The 19,377-nt window shown below is 42.2% G+C and overlaps 2 protein-coding genes across 2 annotated transcripts in view; both read right to left on the bottom strand.

Moving 5' to 3' along the window:
• Positions 1-8,590, bottom strand: part of LOC109469311 (fibrocystin-L-like) — a 44,425-nt gene extending 35,835 nt beyond the window's left edge. The window contains exons 1-3 of the mRNA XM_019767817.1: positions 8,429-8,590; positions 895-969; positions 379-526 (exon numbers count right to left, since the gene is read on the bottom strand). Coding sequence (XP_019623376.1) covers positions 379-526; positions 895-969; positions 8,429-8,510 — 305 coding nt within the window. The 5' untranslated portion in view covers positions 8,511-8,590. The remainder of the gene's footprint in view (positions 1-378; positions 527-894; positions 970-8,428) is intronic.
• A 1,171-nt stretch (positions 8,591-9,761) lies between these two features.
• Positions 9,762-19,377, bottom strand: part of LOC109469251 (organic cation transporter protein-like) — a 10,669-nt gene continuing 1,053 nt past the window's right edge. The window contains exons 2-10 of the mRNA XM_019767728.1: positions 14,824-14,927; positions 14,181-14,335; positions 12,743-12,911; positions 12,140-12,287; positions 11,834-11,934; positions 11,488-11,702; positions 11,280-11,388; positions 10,943-11,152; positions 9,762-10,818 (exon numbers count right to left, since the gene is read on the bottom strand). Of these exons, the coding sequence (XP_019623287.1) occupies positions 10,734-10,818; positions 10,943-11,152; positions 11,280-11,388; positions 11,488-11,702; positions 11,834-11,934; positions 12,140-12,287; positions 12,743-12,911; positions 14,181-14,335; positions 14,824-14,927 (1,296 nt within the window). The 3' untranslated portion in view covers positions 9,762-10,733. The remainder of the gene's footprint in view (positions 10,819-10,942; positions 11,153-11,279; positions 11,389-11,487; positions 11,703-11,833; positions 11,935-12,139; positions 12,288-12,742; positions 12,912-14,180; positions 14,336-14,823; positions 14,928-19,377) is intronic.

Here is a 19,377-nt window from a genome sequence, read left to right on the forward strand (position 1 = left end):
GGAAAAATACAGACGTTTTTAGCATACAAGTATCACTTTCAATAATCGTTATAATTATTTTAATGTGATACTGATGGGCTTCTACATTTTAGATAAAAGTTTCTAGCAATAGATTAGGACAATGACTGAAATAGCTTTTTTGGCGACGCCTCAAGAGCGGCGCTTGCTAAAATATCTTTTTGGTGACGCCTCAAGGGTGGCAGCTTACTAAATGTTACCTGTCTCAAAATGTTTACCCACACAGTTTGACAACTGAAAACCGTCCTCTAGCTGACGAGATACACGAGATACCGAAAACGAAGAAATACACCGCACCACCTCATCACCGCACGCGGAGCTGACACGTTATCATCAGCGATAAGAATAAGTAGAACTTACGGGGTCCTACAGACGATCTGCTGCTGGTTGGACATGTCGGCTTCCACGGCACAGACCACGGAGAACGTCCCCGAGTCGTGCTCCAGTAGGACCCGGTTCCCGGCATTCTCGTTCCCTTCTCCCCAGCTAAACTGGTTAGCAGAGAATCCTGAAATTCACAATCAACTGATTCATTTATCGATATATTGATTGTCTTTCTCGTTATATATCCTGACTGTGGACGAATCATAAGCCTCCATTTCTATTGGTTGTTCAGTCATGGCGTCAAGCGTGGGGAAATGTGGCACAGTTGTGGGAATGATGGGATTTCAACTTCGCTCACTCGGTGGTTTATTCTGTGGTCACTGGCTAGGCGTTATGTCACCTATAGGGGTGGGCCATAAATCCGTAATTATACCATATTCCATTAGTGTTTTATTTGGATAATTCACTGACGAAATACAGCAGATACCGCCTAAACAACTGAAAGAAAGTCCTATCTTTATTAAGCATTATAGGGGAGTATTTGGGCCTCACCTTCACCATAGATGTAGAGTTGTGTCTCTCCTGCCCGACTGCCCTGATGGCTGCCGATAGACGTCACTCTCGGAGCTGCAGAACAAATGGACAAACGTTAGAAACACAACAAGGGTCCGGTCACATTCTTCGTACGATCGTCATATGGTCGTTGTTCCATCGCAAACTGATGGCATTCTTGGGATAGTCTTGCATGTATGTAGTGGAAAATTCATCTGTCTTCTTCTTTTTCTTGTAACGTTACAAGAAAAGTGGATCCGACAACCACAGTGGCCTTCCACAGACATGTCCCAAAGAGCTTAAGTCTACTAGAGGTGATAACACCAATCTTCAATTTATCCTAATTACAAGTCCTTTGTTTTAAGGCGTAAATATAACAGGTAAAACTATCTTTATCTAAACTGCAGATGTCAATGCAAACAAAAGGCTTCACATTTTTGCTCAGTGATTAGCGTCCCCTGGAGACGACATTAGGAGATGCAGCACAGCTTTCTGTCTTTGAAATGGGAACTTTGTGCAAAGGACATACACAGTCATCAGCACAGAGGTCTTAGGTCAAAAGCAGGCAATTCAGCTGGAGGTTTGGAAACAGTTCTATGCCGTTCTATATAGGTCCAATTACTGAATAAGAGATTTATTTAAAAAAGGACTGACCGCCTAATTAGAAGGACTACAATCCCTGCCAACACTGTACTTATAAAAAAGATTCCCAAGAAATAGGTGAGACTTTGGCTAGCCCTGATTTCATCAGAAAGAAATGTCTAATCACCCAGAAGAAGAACAGTCACAAAGAACTCGCAGCAGGAGCTCTTCGCTGCCGCGTTACGCACCCAAACACTGGCTGTACATGGACAGTTTCTCAACTTGTAACAACGTGTTATTATGAAACGGTATGGGGCAGAAGTTGTGGCTGTCAGGGCTGCATGGTTGGTCCTCCTCCCCGATAATCTTCAAGCACATCATACAGCGGCAAGACAGTATCCATTGACCAGAGGAGTGTCCACTAGCCACCTAGCTACTCCTCTGGCCGATGGATACTGCCTTGCCACTGCATGATCTGCTTGGAGATTACTTCCCGAGAGCTTGTGGGAATACACTTAGAGATTCATTTCCATTCCCCCGAACTACCAATAGTAGCTCAGGGTTCCCTATCACTATGGAGACCAACCATCACAGTCTCCAACACTTTGGAGACGGTTCTTAGACTGACAATGATTAGGCCATGTTTTGTTCCCTATTGACTTAGATGTGTTGACCATCGATCAAGCTTCCTAGGGCATCACCAGCGGAATGGCTGTTTGAAGCGGGATGTAGTCAGACTACGCAGCGTACTTTCTCTCCTATTGTCTCCAGGGTTTAAAGTACGTCAGTGTTTTATTTACTGCCTAGAACATTTTTTCAGGCAGTGTATAAATGCTTATGCGTGAAAATTGCTTCGTGCAAGCGAGACAGAAAATATAACAACTTTGCCCGAAACTGATGATTGTGGAAGCTTTATGCCCTTTGAAAAAGACCAGAGTTTAGTCCAGAAGGTTAAAGACCTTTTAACCCTTAAGCTTTTGGCGTGATTAAATGCGTTTTAACCTTCTTGGTATATGTATATGTAATAGTTACTCTCAGTTCATTTGACGATTTCTCAAATGACAGGCAGATACAAAACATGACCTGGTAGTCGTGGCGACGTTTTACACATACAAACCCGCAAGGTTATCATCTCTTGTCAGTCAAATCGCTTCACTTGGTTTATTGTGAGCTTCTATTTAGGGATCATCCTCCCGTTAATAATTTGAACAAAAGCTTTTGTGTCAGCCGTGTAGCCTCCTTCGCAGACTTCTGAGGCAGCGTTCCTTTTTTGCAGGGAGCGACGCGAGTTACTAGTATGCCGCGGAGGGTTACGGTTCTGCCGGCTGGTATCTCGCGTCGCTCCCGGAGAAAATTAACGTCGCCCCCTCAGAAGTCTGCGAAGGAGGCTAGCAGCCATGGCTGTCTTCAAGATTGGTTCCTTGCATTGCCTGACACCATGCTTATATTTAAAAGCATTCTTCCAGGGTCATCGACCTACAGTACGAAACGTCCTGTGTAAGAGGTTGTAAATGTTTTGAACCTTTTCTTGTCACTCCGCCAACTGTGCAAAATGTTTAAAGATCAACAGTCCTGCATTGTATGAAGTATTTACTGGAGAATACAGCGTAAGTCACGAAACAAAACTGATTCTGGGTCACACAGAAAATACTCTATTGTCCATGAATAGCACACACAACAAAAACGAAAATAAAACATGAATGTTGTGAACATTTAACTATGGGGACGTGTCTAAATAAACACCTTGTGCGGCCAGAACTAAAAACAAATCTCAGGGGTTTGAATTGTTTTTCCTTTTCCTCGTAGCTCAGTTTGGTTGTTTAGGAAAGTCACGATTCCAAGCAAACAATACAGATCTGGAAGCGAGACTTTTAAAAATGGTCACACAACTACAGGCAAAGCAAATATCATACAAAAGTGACTCTTTAGGACGTAACGAGTTTTGAGGCCTAGTAGCTTGTTTGGGCCATATCGCCACTATAACTAGCAAAGGAAAAAGAATTTGCACCGTGCTTGTGTACAAAACCACCTGCATGTTGTTGAATCGCTGGGCTTCTTTCATGTCCACCCAGCGAGACCGAACACGCGATACCAGGGGATTACAGGGGCACATTATGTAGATTCTTCACTTTGGAAGCAAAAACCGTGACGGGGGAAAGGCTAATCCCGTGTATACATTACGGACAGTGGATACAACTTTGCAGGTTGTGTAAGATGAACAGGGTCTCATGCGTAAGAAAATGACCATACAGATGGCATACACTAAGTTAACGGCTGATATTTATAAATATTTCAAGCGGTCTCATAGGCAAAGACGATCGCTTTTCTAAAAGAAATTACACTTTTCTTAACGAATTCACCGAATCAGCTACGACATGCAAGACTTTGATGAATTTTTGTTCAGAGCAATCTCAATATAGTATGAGCAAACTCATCATGTAGCGGAAGAGACATTTCAAACCAGGACCAGACCTTACTACGTTTTATATTGCAATGAAAAAATTATAATCATTTTTTATTGGTAAAAACAGTCCATACCATAATGTTTAAGACACTCCCAGCCTTAACAGGAAATATAAAGACCGGATGACAAGAGTAGCCGACGTCACTAGTAATTATCTCTGGCTTTTAGTTCAATCCAGCTGGTATTTGGAAAAACTGGGTTGTACTATCACAGACTTAAGATGGTCTATTCATCTTAAAGATTTGCATAACAAGACGCCCAGGTACCAGACATGACATGCTTAACTTCGCGTACTGATTCTTTACCTTTTGCTAATGCACGTATTGGGTATTTTTAAAGTGGTTTATCCAGTATAGTGGTTACGAAAGCGTTTATACAAGGAACTACATGTATCCATTATAAATTCACAAAAGGCCCCAGGGTGTCACAAATTTCGTTTTGATAGTGAAGTTGTATCGACTTAGAAGAGAAAGATCTAAGAGAGCCTCTTCCTTCAAAAGACCGCTCAATTTTGCACGACACGTACACGACTATACAATGCCCTCGGTTTGCGATCGTACCAAGATCGGTAAACGTTTTTGATCATGGTAGTGAGTGCGGTTAATAAAGAAACAATGTTTTGTTTGAAACCATATTGGGTTAAGACATTCGTGCACAACTTTTTTCACAAGCATTCTAGCCTGGACGTCTTCTCCTGGCTTCGTTATAAGTATGACGTACCCAACCACTCATTACAACTCTAGGGCTACAGGAGATAGATTTCCACCATTTATTTGGCCCACGGATGAGCCTGTTGGAGGCTACCTGAGTGCAGTTTGCAGAGAGGAATGTTGTAGCATGTCTGTGTCGTGTGTGCCATCTCAACCTTATTATCACCTTTTGATGTGTGCGTTTTCCCCGGGGCAAAGGACCAGTGCCCAATTACTCTGCTATTTAACCGCACGGTATTTCAATTATTAGTCTGGCTCGCAGGACAGTCGAGAGTTTGTCACACATATGGTGAGATTATAAGTCTCAAACAGACTTCTCTGAGGGCCAGTTGTATCGCAGAAAAGAGTGAATGATTTGCAATTTAGATACTCGGTCGAAGACAGATAATTGAGTAGACATTCTGGTATTCATTCATTCATTCATTCGTTGTTTTTCCGGCCTAGTCTGGATTTCGCCCGGGCAAAAAAACAAACAAACAACGTACGAGCAAACAACAAATTTGCATAAGACTTTTGGGCCCTTTAATTCCATTTTGTACATACCTTATGTTTATCGGATGCCATATAGTAGCTATTAAAACTATAGCTTGTTGACTCGTTGTTTTGATATCATAGAATAGCCATTCATTCTTATAAACATATAGAGAGGGTACAAGAATGGTAGAAGTAAGTCAGCTATACATGAGCAAAACATCACGACGGTAATATGTAACTATTAACTTCATTGAAGAGTATTAACTTCAATGAAGGGTAATTGCTCTGTCTAGTTGCTAAGACTTTGATGCCCAATCATACCGCATGTTGACCCCGCTGCGTATATCCAATTATACTTTTAATTTTCCTTACTATATAATAACAGTTTTAGGACGACAATCAATGCTGATTTTGTCAGTCTCATTAATTGCATGGTACCTGCAGGTGTCCAAACGAGACCGAACACCCTTAGGCTTATAGGGTTAAACTCCAAAACCCTAGCTCATTTGAACAGATACTGATAGAAAGCAACAAGTCTGGTTTTCAAAAGTGCTGATGTTAGCTACACATCCACTCTTGCATAGAAAGTAAACGGAAATTTTCAAGATTTTTCTTCTCGCCGTAGCCAGTAATTTTGTGCTCACTCCGCCATGTTGTCACAACATGACAAATCGCTAGTTTGTGGTAAGCTGACAGGTCGACCTGATTGAGAGATTTAGCGGGAAACGCCCTGCAGGTGTTTACACGTTGCCATGGTGATGTGGCGACCGACCATTAGCACATTGACTCCCCAAAACTAGAAAAAAAAACTAATTTCTTTCACACCCTTTAGACTCATTATAATGAAAAAAGAGCATTTAGAACAAGATTCAATCTAGTAATGAGCATTTTGTTGTCTATTGAAAGTCTAATGGCCCGAAAGATGGTAATTATAGGTGGTGCAGGGATTACTGGGATGAAAGATAACAGTGGCGATAGTATGGATAAAGTGTTGCATAAGTTTTAACTACAGTACAGGATGGGACCGCAAGTGTTTGTACACACTAAGGACACGGTCATATTCGTCGTGCGACCGTCGTAAGATCTCATTCTTGGAATACTTGTGCACGTGTCGTTCAAAATCCAGTTGTCTTTTTTATGGGAAAGGCTGTATTAGATCCTTGTCTGTGGTTGGTTCACAGCTTGCTTGAAAGAGGGAGGGAGGGCTGAGAGAAACAGCTGGGGGTTACGCTTGGAAAACCAAGTGACAGTGACCAGATAACCCCCACTCTCCTACGTGCAAAGTTGCACATATTTGCAGAACTGACAACATCGCCTAAGTGCCTATCCCCTTTTACGTATGTTTATATATTTGTGTGTTCAACAGTCTGGTACCATGTAGCTAAATGCACGACGGTGATGGGTCTGTCTGTCCCTGTTTCCGGTACACACCTCAGATCTACTGATATGGCTTCGCTCCGTGAGTTCTGGAAATCGTTTCCTTATCGAGAACAAATGGACACATTTTCTAAATCATTGCGGTTCTGAAAGTATGATAAGCTATGACGCTCTGTGTGTGTGTGTGTGTGTGTGTGTGTGTGTGTGTGTGTGTGTGTGTGTGTGTGTGTGTGTGTGTGTGTGTGTGTGTGTGCGTGTGTGTGTAAGATTACTTGTCACTTAAATTCAGCTAGCGACTAGAGACAGGAAACTATAATCCGACCGAACCATTGTCAATGGTTTGACTCTAGACCTTCAGAAAATCTTTAAATCCTACAGGAATTCAGGGACTTGCTTTGGCTTGAGGGCTTGATGCATCCTTTTGCTATAGGTACAAAAGTAGCTTCTAAACTTGCATGATAAACTCATTCTTTCGCTCCAATTGTGTATATCTGGATCACCTACCAAGGATAAAGAACTTAACTAGACCCACAACATATTCGGGTGCTTTTCAAACAACAAAGAACTTCAACACAAATAAAAGATATCCTGAAGGTGGTATAAATCCCCACTGTGGTACATTTATGCGTATCGTCCTCGTGCATATCTTCCGTGCGATACATAACAATAATACTTAATTGAAAGGGGGTACTTCTTTCTTTTGGAAAAAAGATGAAGCAATTCCATGGAGAAAAGCACGTTTCGTAATGTGGGCGTTTGTTATTGAGTTGACGCCTTTATTCATGTCATTAGTGGTTATGAATGTTTAACGACTTCTTAGAGCTAAGGCAACGCAGAGGTCAACGACCTACGAAGATGACACAGCTAGTTCAATAACATGTTGTGCAACTGGTAACGTTGCGGTCTTATTCGTCGTAGGACGCTGTACATGGTTCTTAAGTCGTAGCTACGTATTTTCAAGCAGGCTGTGACAGAACTAACTGCCGACAAGATAATAATCTAAACCTCAGACAGCCTTTTCGGGAAAAGGGTAGCTGTATTGTATACGGCACATGCTCTACTAACCCAAGAATGCCCCCAGTTTGCGACCGTACGAAGAATTCAGCCATGCAGAGTGTAAGGGTGTCGTCCGATTGCAAACAAAGGGAAATATTCGGGGATAGTCTTGTATATGTCGTACAACATTCATTTGTCTTGTCACGCAAAGGCCTGACTTACTTATCAAGTAGATTAGTGTTCATACACATGAGCGCAATCATAAATCTTCGATGCCAAACACCATCCGAGGTATAGCCCGATGCATGTGCTTATCATGGCGTACAAAGGCTAGAATGAAACCATATTTTCTACCGGGAACATGCAGCCACCTTACATAAGATAGGAACTGTTCTGTTCTCAAAAAAAAAAAACAGAATTCTTAAAGAACAGCGTAATGGCTACAGAAGACACATAATGTCTGAAGAGTCAACGTTGCGTGGGACAGCTCAATCATAGGCCGTCAAGTTAAAGACATCACAATGAAAGAAGCATACATGTGTATTGTATTCAACGTCAAAGGATGTCAAGTGAAGTGGAATTTGCACTTGTTATTTTCAATAGAGAATACTGTCGTAAATTTTAACGTTAACTCTTATAATTCCGCCGGGTACCATAAGGTCGTCATTTGAAAATAACAAGGCCTTCTCAAGAATTTATTGAACTAACACCTGGATATCTAAAATTTGCATATTTGAGGAATTAATTGTGCTGCGTTGGTAGATTTCTTAAAATTCATGTTTTTAATGTGGTGATCTTATGGTACCCAGTGGTATTATGAGTGTTCATATTACATATTTTTGAACAGTCCTCTTCAATATTTTGCCATATTTCTAACCTTACAACTTGTACAAGGAATATTTACAATGTAAAGGAAGATAACCCCACTTACTTTGACCCAGTACGTCTTGCACCAGTACCAGAAGAATCCAGACCGACCAGGCGGCGGCGGCGTACCGGCGTGACACAGCCATGTCCCCGGGATCCCTCGCCTCTGTCGCCCGCGGGAACTTGGCGTCTGTGGAGCTCTGGTTGTCTACCACAAAACACTACAACACTCTCCTCTTGCCTAGACGTTCCTCTCTATTATATACACGAAAATGATTCACCGATATACCGTTAAGTATAGCTTTCTAGATGTAAAAATATTTTTTGAAGACTTGGTCAAGAATACAGGTATGTTGTCGGTACGAAGCTTCAGTATGAATCCACCTGCCCACTTTGTCATTAGACAAGGTATTACTGGGACAAACCATTCGTATGGTGGAGGGGGAGGGGGGGGGGTCATTCGATCTCAACAAAACGAGACGCATTTCATCACAGATTAGATATGGGTGTTTCTGGTGTATTTAGGTGCATTCTGATTGGTAGACCTTAATGTGAACATATGTGTATATGTGAGTATTTTAGAGGGTTTTTTTTTACAGTATACCGTTTTGTGTGTAAAATTACGACTACATCGTCGTACATGAACATATCTGTTGGCCATCGCAAAAAAAAGATAGTTGTGATCATCATCTGATTGAGATAATTTCAACAGACAACAGTGAGATATACAACATTGTAAAATAAATTGTCGACTCCGCCCGGCCCCGCCCCTGGAATGGACCAGTCCGACAAGGGTGAACGACCGGAAGGACGGCTTGGACGGGGCTCACTGGGGGGTTGGGGGGATTCCGACCAGAAAACGTGGAGTAACGTCATGTAGTTTGACGCTATACTAGTTGGTCTCAGATGATGTAGAAATGCTAGCTAGTATCCTAATAGTACTTGAAAAAAAAAAGTATGGCCATTTTACACATGATCGTGCTAAATTGTATACTAGAAAACTATGTGATGTTTGTAGTTGCTTATACAAAAATAACACACAAACTACTAGTATCAAACAGATAGAAAAACATTTATTTATTGCAATCCTTTATTGCATCTAATACGAAAAAATCGGAGTTCTCATACCTCAGTAAAACACTTAGTTCTTGTGAATTTCTCACTGATTCTGTCTAAGTGTTTCCCCACTGGTCCCATAAGGCAACAGACATACATATAGCAAAAGAAATCGAAGACAGAAAATGAGAACCTTATATGGGACATTTTCCCTAACGTGGGAACGACTACCTAAACGCAAGCAAACATACAGACACACCGATAACAAAACCTCCGTACACGAAGGTAACAAAGTGTGTCAGGACATACAACTAAAGAACCTATAAAAATAACATTGAAAACAGAACCGTCTTCCTTGTATAGAGTACACTATCAGCAGCGAAAGCCATGCCCATGCATGTCTACAACAATTGCACCAGTCTATAAATGCATTTCTTTTTGTAAACTTTCATGAGCAGAATATTTACAGTTAAATGCAGCATCTGCTCCTATTCAAGTACTGGATACATAGTAAGTACATCTGTACATGTATTTTAGCACCCTTTTGCCGTCGTATGACATTTGATTAGGACGCTACTTAAGCTTAACACATTGATGCCATCCGTATTCTGTAGAATGTCCATTCACACGCACAAGGTAGAGTTACAAGTGATCTACAAAGTTTAAAAATATAAGACCAAGAAGGGAATTCAAAGACAAGTATACAAAACTATTGCTTCAACAGTTATTTTTGTCTACATCTGGATCATACCTAGATGTCTCTGACATAATACGTTTTTCCCGGGAAAAGTACGTTATGTACCTGGCAGATACATTTTCTATTGGCCACATAAATTCTACATTCTACACATAGACATAGTAGATCCCTCTCATAGCGTTTACGTCTCACAGAGACGTGATAACACAACCTAATTGTAACATCCTGAAATGGGATGAGAATGACAACAACGGCCCCTAGGAAATACAAAAATAAGAAAACAAGTATAAAATCCAATGGGAAAACGAAAAGAAAGGGCGTGGAAGTTGACAAATAGTCCGTGACGGACAAGTCGTAACACCCTAATACTCAAATATGGATATACATAGTATTTCCATTATATTGCGATATCACTGATCTTCCAGAAACATCCAAATTTACCAGTCGGATTTTACTCCATAGTCTCATCCAACGGCTTCATAAACTGTGATCCAATTTGCGATCTGATGCTGCCGTCATATTAGAATCCCTGGTAATATCTCTTGGCATTGGTCTCACATCGACGTGATTCCAGGGTCTCATACACGGTGTCTCATACCGACGTGACACCAGGGTCTCATACCGACGTGACGATGTCCAAAACCTCTGTCTTCTCCTCCGCAGGGTCGGGCACCACCTTGTCCACAGTTTGCGCAAGCGTACTGGAGAAAGGAGAGATACCAACGTTAGATCTTCTAACGTCATATGATTGAGAACTGGAAGGCCTCAGATATTATGAAACATGTAAATGAGATCCATTCAAGAAGAATATGGAAATGAGGTTACCTCCCCAAGTTCTCGGCCTCCTCCAGCGTGTCGGGCAGTGGCACCCCCAGGGTCTCGGGCATGGCCAAGATGGCGACCCCGTCCAGGAAACACATGATGCCGAAGATGACTAGAGGGAGGGGCGCCCAGGACTTCCCCAGTAGAGTCACAAACGGAGCTAGGATGCCCCCAGCTCGAGCTAGCATTGATACTGCACCGATGCCCATATTTCTGCAGAGAAAAAGGCAATCAAAAATAGTTTGTGACAGAAAAGGCAGCGTGACAAACTTTACCACTTTGCCTCCCAGCATTTACTCGGAGTTTTAATAGAACAAGAAACGGACTGATCATGACGTACCTGACGACGGTTGGGAAGATCTCGGCAGAGTACAGAGGTAGGATGTCAAACGCCACGCTGACGCCGAACCTGCCTACCATGGCTAGGCCCGTGGATACCATCCACAATTCTGGGAAACAACAACAGTTATGTAAACAACAAAAACTTCAAAGGATACAAACAATAGCAATAATAGTAAATGTTCGGACAACAGGACGAAATCATGTACCTTTGGGTACACCGGCTGTTGCTCCACAGGAAAGCCCTGCTAGAATGAGGGAAGCGATAGTAGGAGGCTTCCGCCCCCACCTGTCCATAGTGGCCCAGGCCACCAGTATGGCGATGATCTCAGTGCAAGAGCTTAGGATGTAGTTCAGGTACGGATCGCCAGGGAGCTCTGCAGAGCCTAGGCTTAGACCGTAGTAGGCAGCGGTACACACGAACCTGGAGCAGAAAAAAACGGACGGGTAAGACATTAATTTTTAGGTTCTTACGTTTCCTTATGATAGAGATATAAGCAAAAGACACTATAGATGGTTGAGAACAAATGGAGTACTAGTAGTTAATATCCTCACCAACTGAAGGCAACGATGAATGTGTTCTTTCTCATGTTCGGTGTGCGCACGAGGTCCAAGACATTGTACACTCTCTGAACCTTCTCGTACGAGCAGTCATCCTGCAAGCACACAAACAGACAAATAACAACAACTACAACAGCAACGAAAACACGTTTTGATCTCTCCCCTACAAAGGGGTGTCGGAAAAACTCAACAGGTGAAGCCCGCTCATCACACTTTGTTCCTGGCAAAAACGGGGAACGTTCTCTTAAACTTTAAAAGCGCAAGCGTGGAACATTATCTTATCAAAGAATATACACTTACCCGGTTGATGTGGACATTATCGTTCATGAGCTCGTAGACCTTTTCTGGGATTTCGACCCCGTTGATCTTGGCCGCTCGGTCGATGACCTCCCTGGCCTCTTCCGTCCTTCCATTGGCAAGTAGCCATCTAGGTGACTCCAGTGCAAACCTAAATAGTTTGAGAGGACGATAAAGAATATCATAAGGAACTGTTGCGAAGGAGTACTAGTTAGGTGAAATATTAAATGCATATAAGTTCATCTCCAAAATTCTACATTTCAGCATCACTCTCTGTGCTGAGAGGTCCAAGTAATATGTTTGTATCATGTGCTTTTTAGTTACTATTTTCTTTTTTTTTCAATCTTAAAGTCGTCTTTGTTTTAGTTTTTACCCATGCTACATTGACCTTGAAATGCAAAATGGCGGTCCCGGATTTGTGTGACCCGGATTATTGAGCAAGGTTGCAGGTCAATCAGATACCACCTTTAAATTTCAGCGCAATTTCAACACTGCAAACTCTGATGTAAAAATTTATCGTGCAATTAATGCTAGTGTTCATACTATCTTTTTTGGGGGCGGGAAATTCCTGCATATAAAGTACCCAAATGATCTGTTTGTCCTTACCAGTAGTAGGTCAGGAACACTGTTACAGGAACGGAAATGGCCAGCTGAAGTTTCACCCAATCACGAGTCAGGTAGGCGAAGACGCCGAGCCCGATGTACCCAGCCACCAGGAACAGCGTCACCACCATACCGTACATCGTGCGCTTGGATTGGCCTAAAACTTCCATACCTGTCAATAAAGGCCAGCAAGCAACCAATCAGAAACGTCCTTTAAACTTTGACATGGAAGAAGAAAAATGAGTTAGTTGAAGGTATGGAGAGATTCAGATATTCAATTAGGCCATAGCAAGTAAATTTCATGGATGGCATCCCCTGTGCAGACCCTAAATCTTATGCAATAATGCGAAAAAACAAGATTGACAAAAAGATGCCCAAAGTGTTACAGTAAATAACATAAACTTTGTAACAAGAATTACAACTACTGCTATTGTACCCATGAAATTTACTTGCTGTGGGCTTGGTTTTAACCATCTCCCCACTGCCTAACAATGTAACCAATGAAAATTTTGTTCCAAAGGCTACTTCAGGAGGGAGAAGGTTAACATCAGTGTTTTTTCTCACATTTCCTACCACATGGTAGTATCCTATCCAAACTTCACAAGTACAGTCTTGCACAGGGTTTTCTGTGACTGATGTTGCTGGTTGAAATCTCGTCAGATCTCGGCACTTCTCGTGAGAGTGATTCTGTGAAAAGCCTTGCCATTCCATCATCATCATCATCATCATCATCATGTCCACCACTATAAAGTTGTCAAAGCAGAGGCTAACTTCATCAGGTCATGACGTCATTCTCTCTCGACGTTGTACCCATAACTTTCTCAGGAACGTCTGTCCTAAAAATGGGGAAAATAAAAATAGAAAATTGATTGTGATGTTCATTCAAACGACCATAGCAAAGCGAAATCAACACTCTAACTATTTCAAACATTTCCCTCCACCAGTTTTAAACTGAAAGAGAGGATAACTTTTAATGCATTCTTTATAACGGATATACTAGTACCTTCCCTGGATGTCTAACCTTCATTCGGGAGAAAGAAGATTAGTGTGTGGTAGGGCAATTTGTTTGTTATCATTTTGATAGATCAGTTCTGGAAGTGAAGTACACACGTGTGTCAAGAACATGGGCATGCAGTCGGACATGTCACACGAAAATTTTGTATCACACGAAAAAATTATAAAACACAGAAGGCACTGACTTTCTGTTAGAAACCCTGTTTGCAAAATCTAACCACGCGCTTTTCGCTGGGTTTGAATATTGGCTTAGCGGAGTCGCCAAAAACGCAACGCGGGAAACTTTCCTTCCATATCCTGGCATCACCTTTAGCTAACTGGACGACGTTTCAGTTTGGAAAATTCCAAGTCACCAGTTTGAATTGTGCCACCGAAGTCTTCAAGGCTAGATCGTTCAAACCTTTCTCACGGTGACGAAAACACTTACCTAGTACAAAGACGGCGTAGTACAGGCCGACGGCCACAGCCCCGACGAAGAACCGAAGAATCACGAAGATGACGTAGTGCGTGGCGAAGGCTGTCGACACTCCGAAGATCAGTAGGAGGACGAGGCAGCCGAGTAGAACTGGTCTCCGACCGAATCTTGGGAGAGACAGGATATCAACGTTTAGACTAGATGCAACGAGCCAGATTTACAATAGAAACAGTGAAGATTAAAAAAACAAGACATCGAAGATTCCATGCCTCTGTGAAATAGGCTTTCTTGTTTCTCATTCATTTAATGTGAATACATATGTACATTTGTATTTCTTGTAGATTCTACCCATGTATTTTCTCATTGTCTTCAATAAGGCAACAGACATGCAAGTAGCGGTAAATTAAAGACAGCAAATGAGATAAAATTGTCCATAAATTTTCTGGGAGTTTAGACCTAACTTCCTTTCAGCTTGTGTCACCGCCGTGCCTTTTGTGTGACAATAACTATGGAAACACAAACAAACAAACTCACAAACAGACATGCTGCAAACCAAAGTTCCCTACGCGAAGGTACTAGTAACAAATGTCGAGATAAAATAAAAATGTGACATTCAAAAATGTATCCGCCCCAGAGGCGTCACCAAAAATATTACCTGTCAGACAGGGCCCCTGAGAACATTGCTCCAAAGCTGACCCCCAGCATGTACATAGCCTGCGCAAGCTCCCTGAGCCAGGCTCGGTCACACACCAAGTCGAACTGCGAAACAAAGGACACGTTATCACTCAAATGAATTATTCTAACCTTGCCCTTTGATATCATAAGTAAGGGCCTTGTATCCGGTCACATACGTACGCCAGGCGGCTGTCCTTCGATCGCAACACTGAGGACATTCTTGGGAAAGTCGTAGCCTCCACCAGGCCTTTCTACGGGAATACGGATCGTAGAATTCGGCAAAAAGGAGAGTAGAATTGGCCAGGGGATTCCGTCCGCAGAAGGTTGTTTCCTTCCCTCCGAACTGCGCGGCCAGTCAAACCCCAAGGCGGTCAAACTCCCCTGGCAAATATTCTCCTATGTTACATGTGCAGAGCTACCTGCCTTTTATAAGTTACGAAAGACTGGCAGAGATTTCTTAACCTAGATTTGGTAAATTATAAAACCTACGTCCATTAATATTTACCTGTAATTTACTTCGGATTATTTACTTAATGGGTGACAAAAAGTAAACCAGAGCTTTCTGAGGAGGAGTTGAAGATACGAGTAGGATCTGTGAAACTGCCTACACAGCGAAGGTCGGAAGGTGGCGCTGAATACAGGTGTTTCATCAGAACTCTATTAAACTTAAAAGGCAGGAAGTTCGGGCCTCTGTATGGGCATGGAGCTAGAGTTTCAGCTCCATGATATGAGCTATGGTATGTTTCGAGATCAGCGTCGATCGTCTAAGCGTCGGACCAACCAACTTATGATTTTATCTATTGTTTGCAAGGTACGTGTCAATGAACCGCGTTAACCGCTGGTGAATCAAAAGCAAACAGGTACCGTTGACACAACCTAGAAAAAGGCCAAGAACTGAGTCGATCAGTGTTTTCACAGCAAATGTTGCACCTTGTCCGCTCGTTGTCAGGTACTTAGGATAAGTAGCTGAGAGGCTAAAAAGGGCGCGTACTCAGCAAGTATTAAAAAGGTTGTGCATGACATCCTTTGCAGACCCATAGGAACGTGCAAGGTGGAAACACAAACAAGATGCCCGAACTTTTAAACTAGACAGCACAATAAAATTCAAGATGTGCAGGAAATGTCTCGTGTTCTACTAGTACTTCTAGTCTCCTTTTGCACGGTTGGATGTATTACGTCAAATGCCTCGGGCGACTATCGTTACGCGTCGCTTGTGTCAGCTCCTTTGAAGAGGCATGGCGCGGAATGGTAATTGACGAATCTTGTGATTCCTTACGTAAACCTGTCGTGCAACGATATGATGACACCTGCTGGCCGGTTCAAACTGGATCTAACCAGCATGCGAACCAGATCAAATCGGTACCATATAGACCATAATTGTTGGGTGCATGATGAACAATTGGACCGGAAAATGTTAGTACAATGTTGATTGTTTGTGTCCTTTCTGAGCAAAGAAATAATTTAGTGTCCTAGTTTCTTATATTCTTATTTATACACGATATTGGAAAATAAAGAAGGATTCTTGTTGAACAAAAATGGTTTCTGATACAGCCCTACCCATTTTTAAATGTTAATGTTCAACCTTCTTGCATTATTGATAAGGAAAATCACCCTGTAATGAAATAAAACGGACAACCAGACAGTATGATTCCATTTGCGGGATGTTAAACTGTGTTTGAGACTACGATTGGCCGTAAACCCAGCACTTAACTCTGTGTAAAAGCGACCGAAAACGACCATAGTTTCATTTTATTGCCACTAAAACGACAAAAATTGAATAATTATACCTGGCGCTTGACACCAACTTTCGATCGTTTTCAGTTCAGACCCAACGGAAAAGATTTGATGTTATAAAGCGACAGAGGCAAAGAATTTGAACGACAAGTAAACATGTACAAGTCAAGTCAAGTCTAAGTTAATGGCACAGGTAACGTTACAGATAATCAAGAAGGTTTAACCTCCTTGAAATAATAGTAGTGAAACTTTATTGCATGTTCATTCCCAGGGGGGATAAATGCACAATAATGTAAGGCACTGTGTCCGGGACAAAAATATAACAACAAACCAAGAAAACAGATACATGAAAGAAAATGTCCCTAGGGTAAGAGTGAGTTGAATGTGGATGTTTTAAGAGCACTAGAAGGACACCATTTACTAGTACTTGACATTGTAGGAATTCGATGTGTATGTAAATGAACGCCGCCTTCCGTGCATCCAGCTATGCACACATTGACACAGGGAAAACTGCTAACTGCGACGGTCAGCGGTTTCTATTGTCTGGTAAGACAGGCACCCCGCCTCGCAATGACGAATGGATTAGTCAGTACGTGTTAACCACAAATCCCTGGTTTGGGCATGGAGGTAAAAAATCACACCTTCGTGCACGTGGTTTGTGAGCAAAACTAGGTATGAACACGTTGTATCATTGTGTCACTTCTGAAATGAATGATATGTCTTTTACAACATATCCTAAACATTGTATACAAGTGAAAAATCAAATCTCTAAGCAAATTTCGACCAGTGGAAAAACCATTCTAACTCCATGGATAAACAAGGGGAGTTTACCATGGGCCGGGCGGGCAACACTCCAAGTAATCTCCAAGCAGATCATACGGTGGCAAGGCAGTATCCATTGGCCAGAGGAGTGTCCATTAGCCACCGTGGCTAATGGACACTCCTCTGGCCAATGGATACTGCCTTGCCACCGTATGATCTGCTTGGAGCTATTACGGTTAGCGGCCTGTAAACTTGGCTGGCACCCAGGGTAGCATATAGCAGGTCAAGGAGGTTAAATAGCCTACGTAGCAGACTTATAGAACTGGGGGTTTGGTGGTCTTCGGCTGTTTTCTGATCAGCCCAGTTCAAAAACGGGGGTAATTCAACCAGGTTGGCTATGCTGTCTACATGCAATCAGAAAATAGCACATAAAAGCTCCCAAAGACCACGAAGACCCCACAAATTTTGGCATGCTATGGTATAGTATGGAGGCTAAGGTCGACGTGCGTTTGCCATTACCCTTCAGTCCAAGTAATTCACGTGTACGATCTAACAAAAAACTATACAACGGCCGGCCATATACAAAGCCGAGCTAGTACTCAGTTTTAGACCAAATACCCATGCTGTCGAATGTGGAGGTTCCCAAGTTCTGCATTCAAGCACAGCAAATTCACTGAGCCAAGCCAAACTAAAGACGCACAAATTTAGCTCCCTTCAGTTTCAGTGTTCTAAGCAGAAAGATTCAAAGCTTCATTCATGTGATTTTAATGTAAAGGGATGTATATGATATAAGTAACATATAAGATTATCGGTACACGTATAATATTGTATTTCTTCCGGTAGTAATACAGTAATTAGATTCTGTGGATGTGTATTGAGATGTGTACTGTGCGTGTTTTGACTGCACTATTGTTCGACACTTGGCGATGTGTATTGTAATGTTTGTTCAAATCAACCTCCAAGGCAAGAAGATTTAGAATTGTTCATGAGATCTATTAAAAAGCTGCTTAGGAAATAAAACTATGGGTGATATTGAAGTATTTCCGACTGAAGGCTGTGATCAAGCACAGTTATCCCATTCAGTGATGCTTGATTCTAATCATTTTCGTAACAATCGTCTATAAAAGATACTAGAAATCTCCAAGTGAATGCCAAGTACTTTGCTATACTTTTTTCCCAGGGGTTTGATTTTTTCTCAAAACTGCACCAGTATCAGAAGAACACGCCATAATATGAAGCTTCGAAGTAAAGCTTAGAAATCATGTTCTTTTCTTATTTTTCTAAATATCATGAAAAAGACTTTATTGCACAACAAATGTACAAGACATCTATTGCTATATAAAACTACGGACGACGAACACACATGTACTGTGAAACTTATTTACCTTAGAAGAAACAAAATGGGTGAGAATGCGCTTTTTCTATTATTGGTGAAGTTTCTATTGCTGAAACATTATTCTCATATTTATCATAATGTTTACCATATTCTCAGGACAGCGACGCGAAGCCGCCCTACTCGTACATCGCGCTGATCGTGATGGCGTTGCGCAGCTCGCCGCTAGGGGCGCTGCCGCTCACCGGCATCTACGCGTTCATCGAGCGGACCTTCCCGTACTTCCGGCGCAACAAGCGCCGCTGGCAGAACTCCATCCGCCACAACCTGTCGCTCAACGACTGCTTCGTCAAGGTAAGAATGGATCACTGAAAGGATGGATGGATTGGGTGAATGAATGAATGGCGAATGGATGGATGCATGTGTGTGTGAGTGAGTGAGTGAGAGAATGAACGAACAAAAGAACGGGTATTTAGATGAAACGGAACAAGCGCCGCTGCAGAACTCCATCCAACACAACCTCTAACTCAACGACTGTTTCGTCAAGGTGAGAATGACTGGATGAAGGATGAATGGATGGATGGATTGAGGGAGGGATGGGTGGATGGATGGATGGATGGATGGATGGATGGATGGATGGATGGATGGATGGATGGATGGATGGATGGATGGATGGATGGATGGATGGATGGGTGGGTGGATGAA

This window comes from Branchiostoma belcheri, unplaced genomic scaffold (genome assembly GCF_001625305.1).
Source record: "Branchiostoma belcheri isolate BF01 breed outbred unplaced genomic scaffold, Haploidv18h27 scaffold20, whole genome shotgun sequence".
In the NCBI taxonomy this organism is placed as follows: Eukaryota; Metazoa; Chordata; class Leptocardii; order Amphioxiformes; family Branchiostomatidae; genus Branchiostoma; species Branchiostoma belcheri.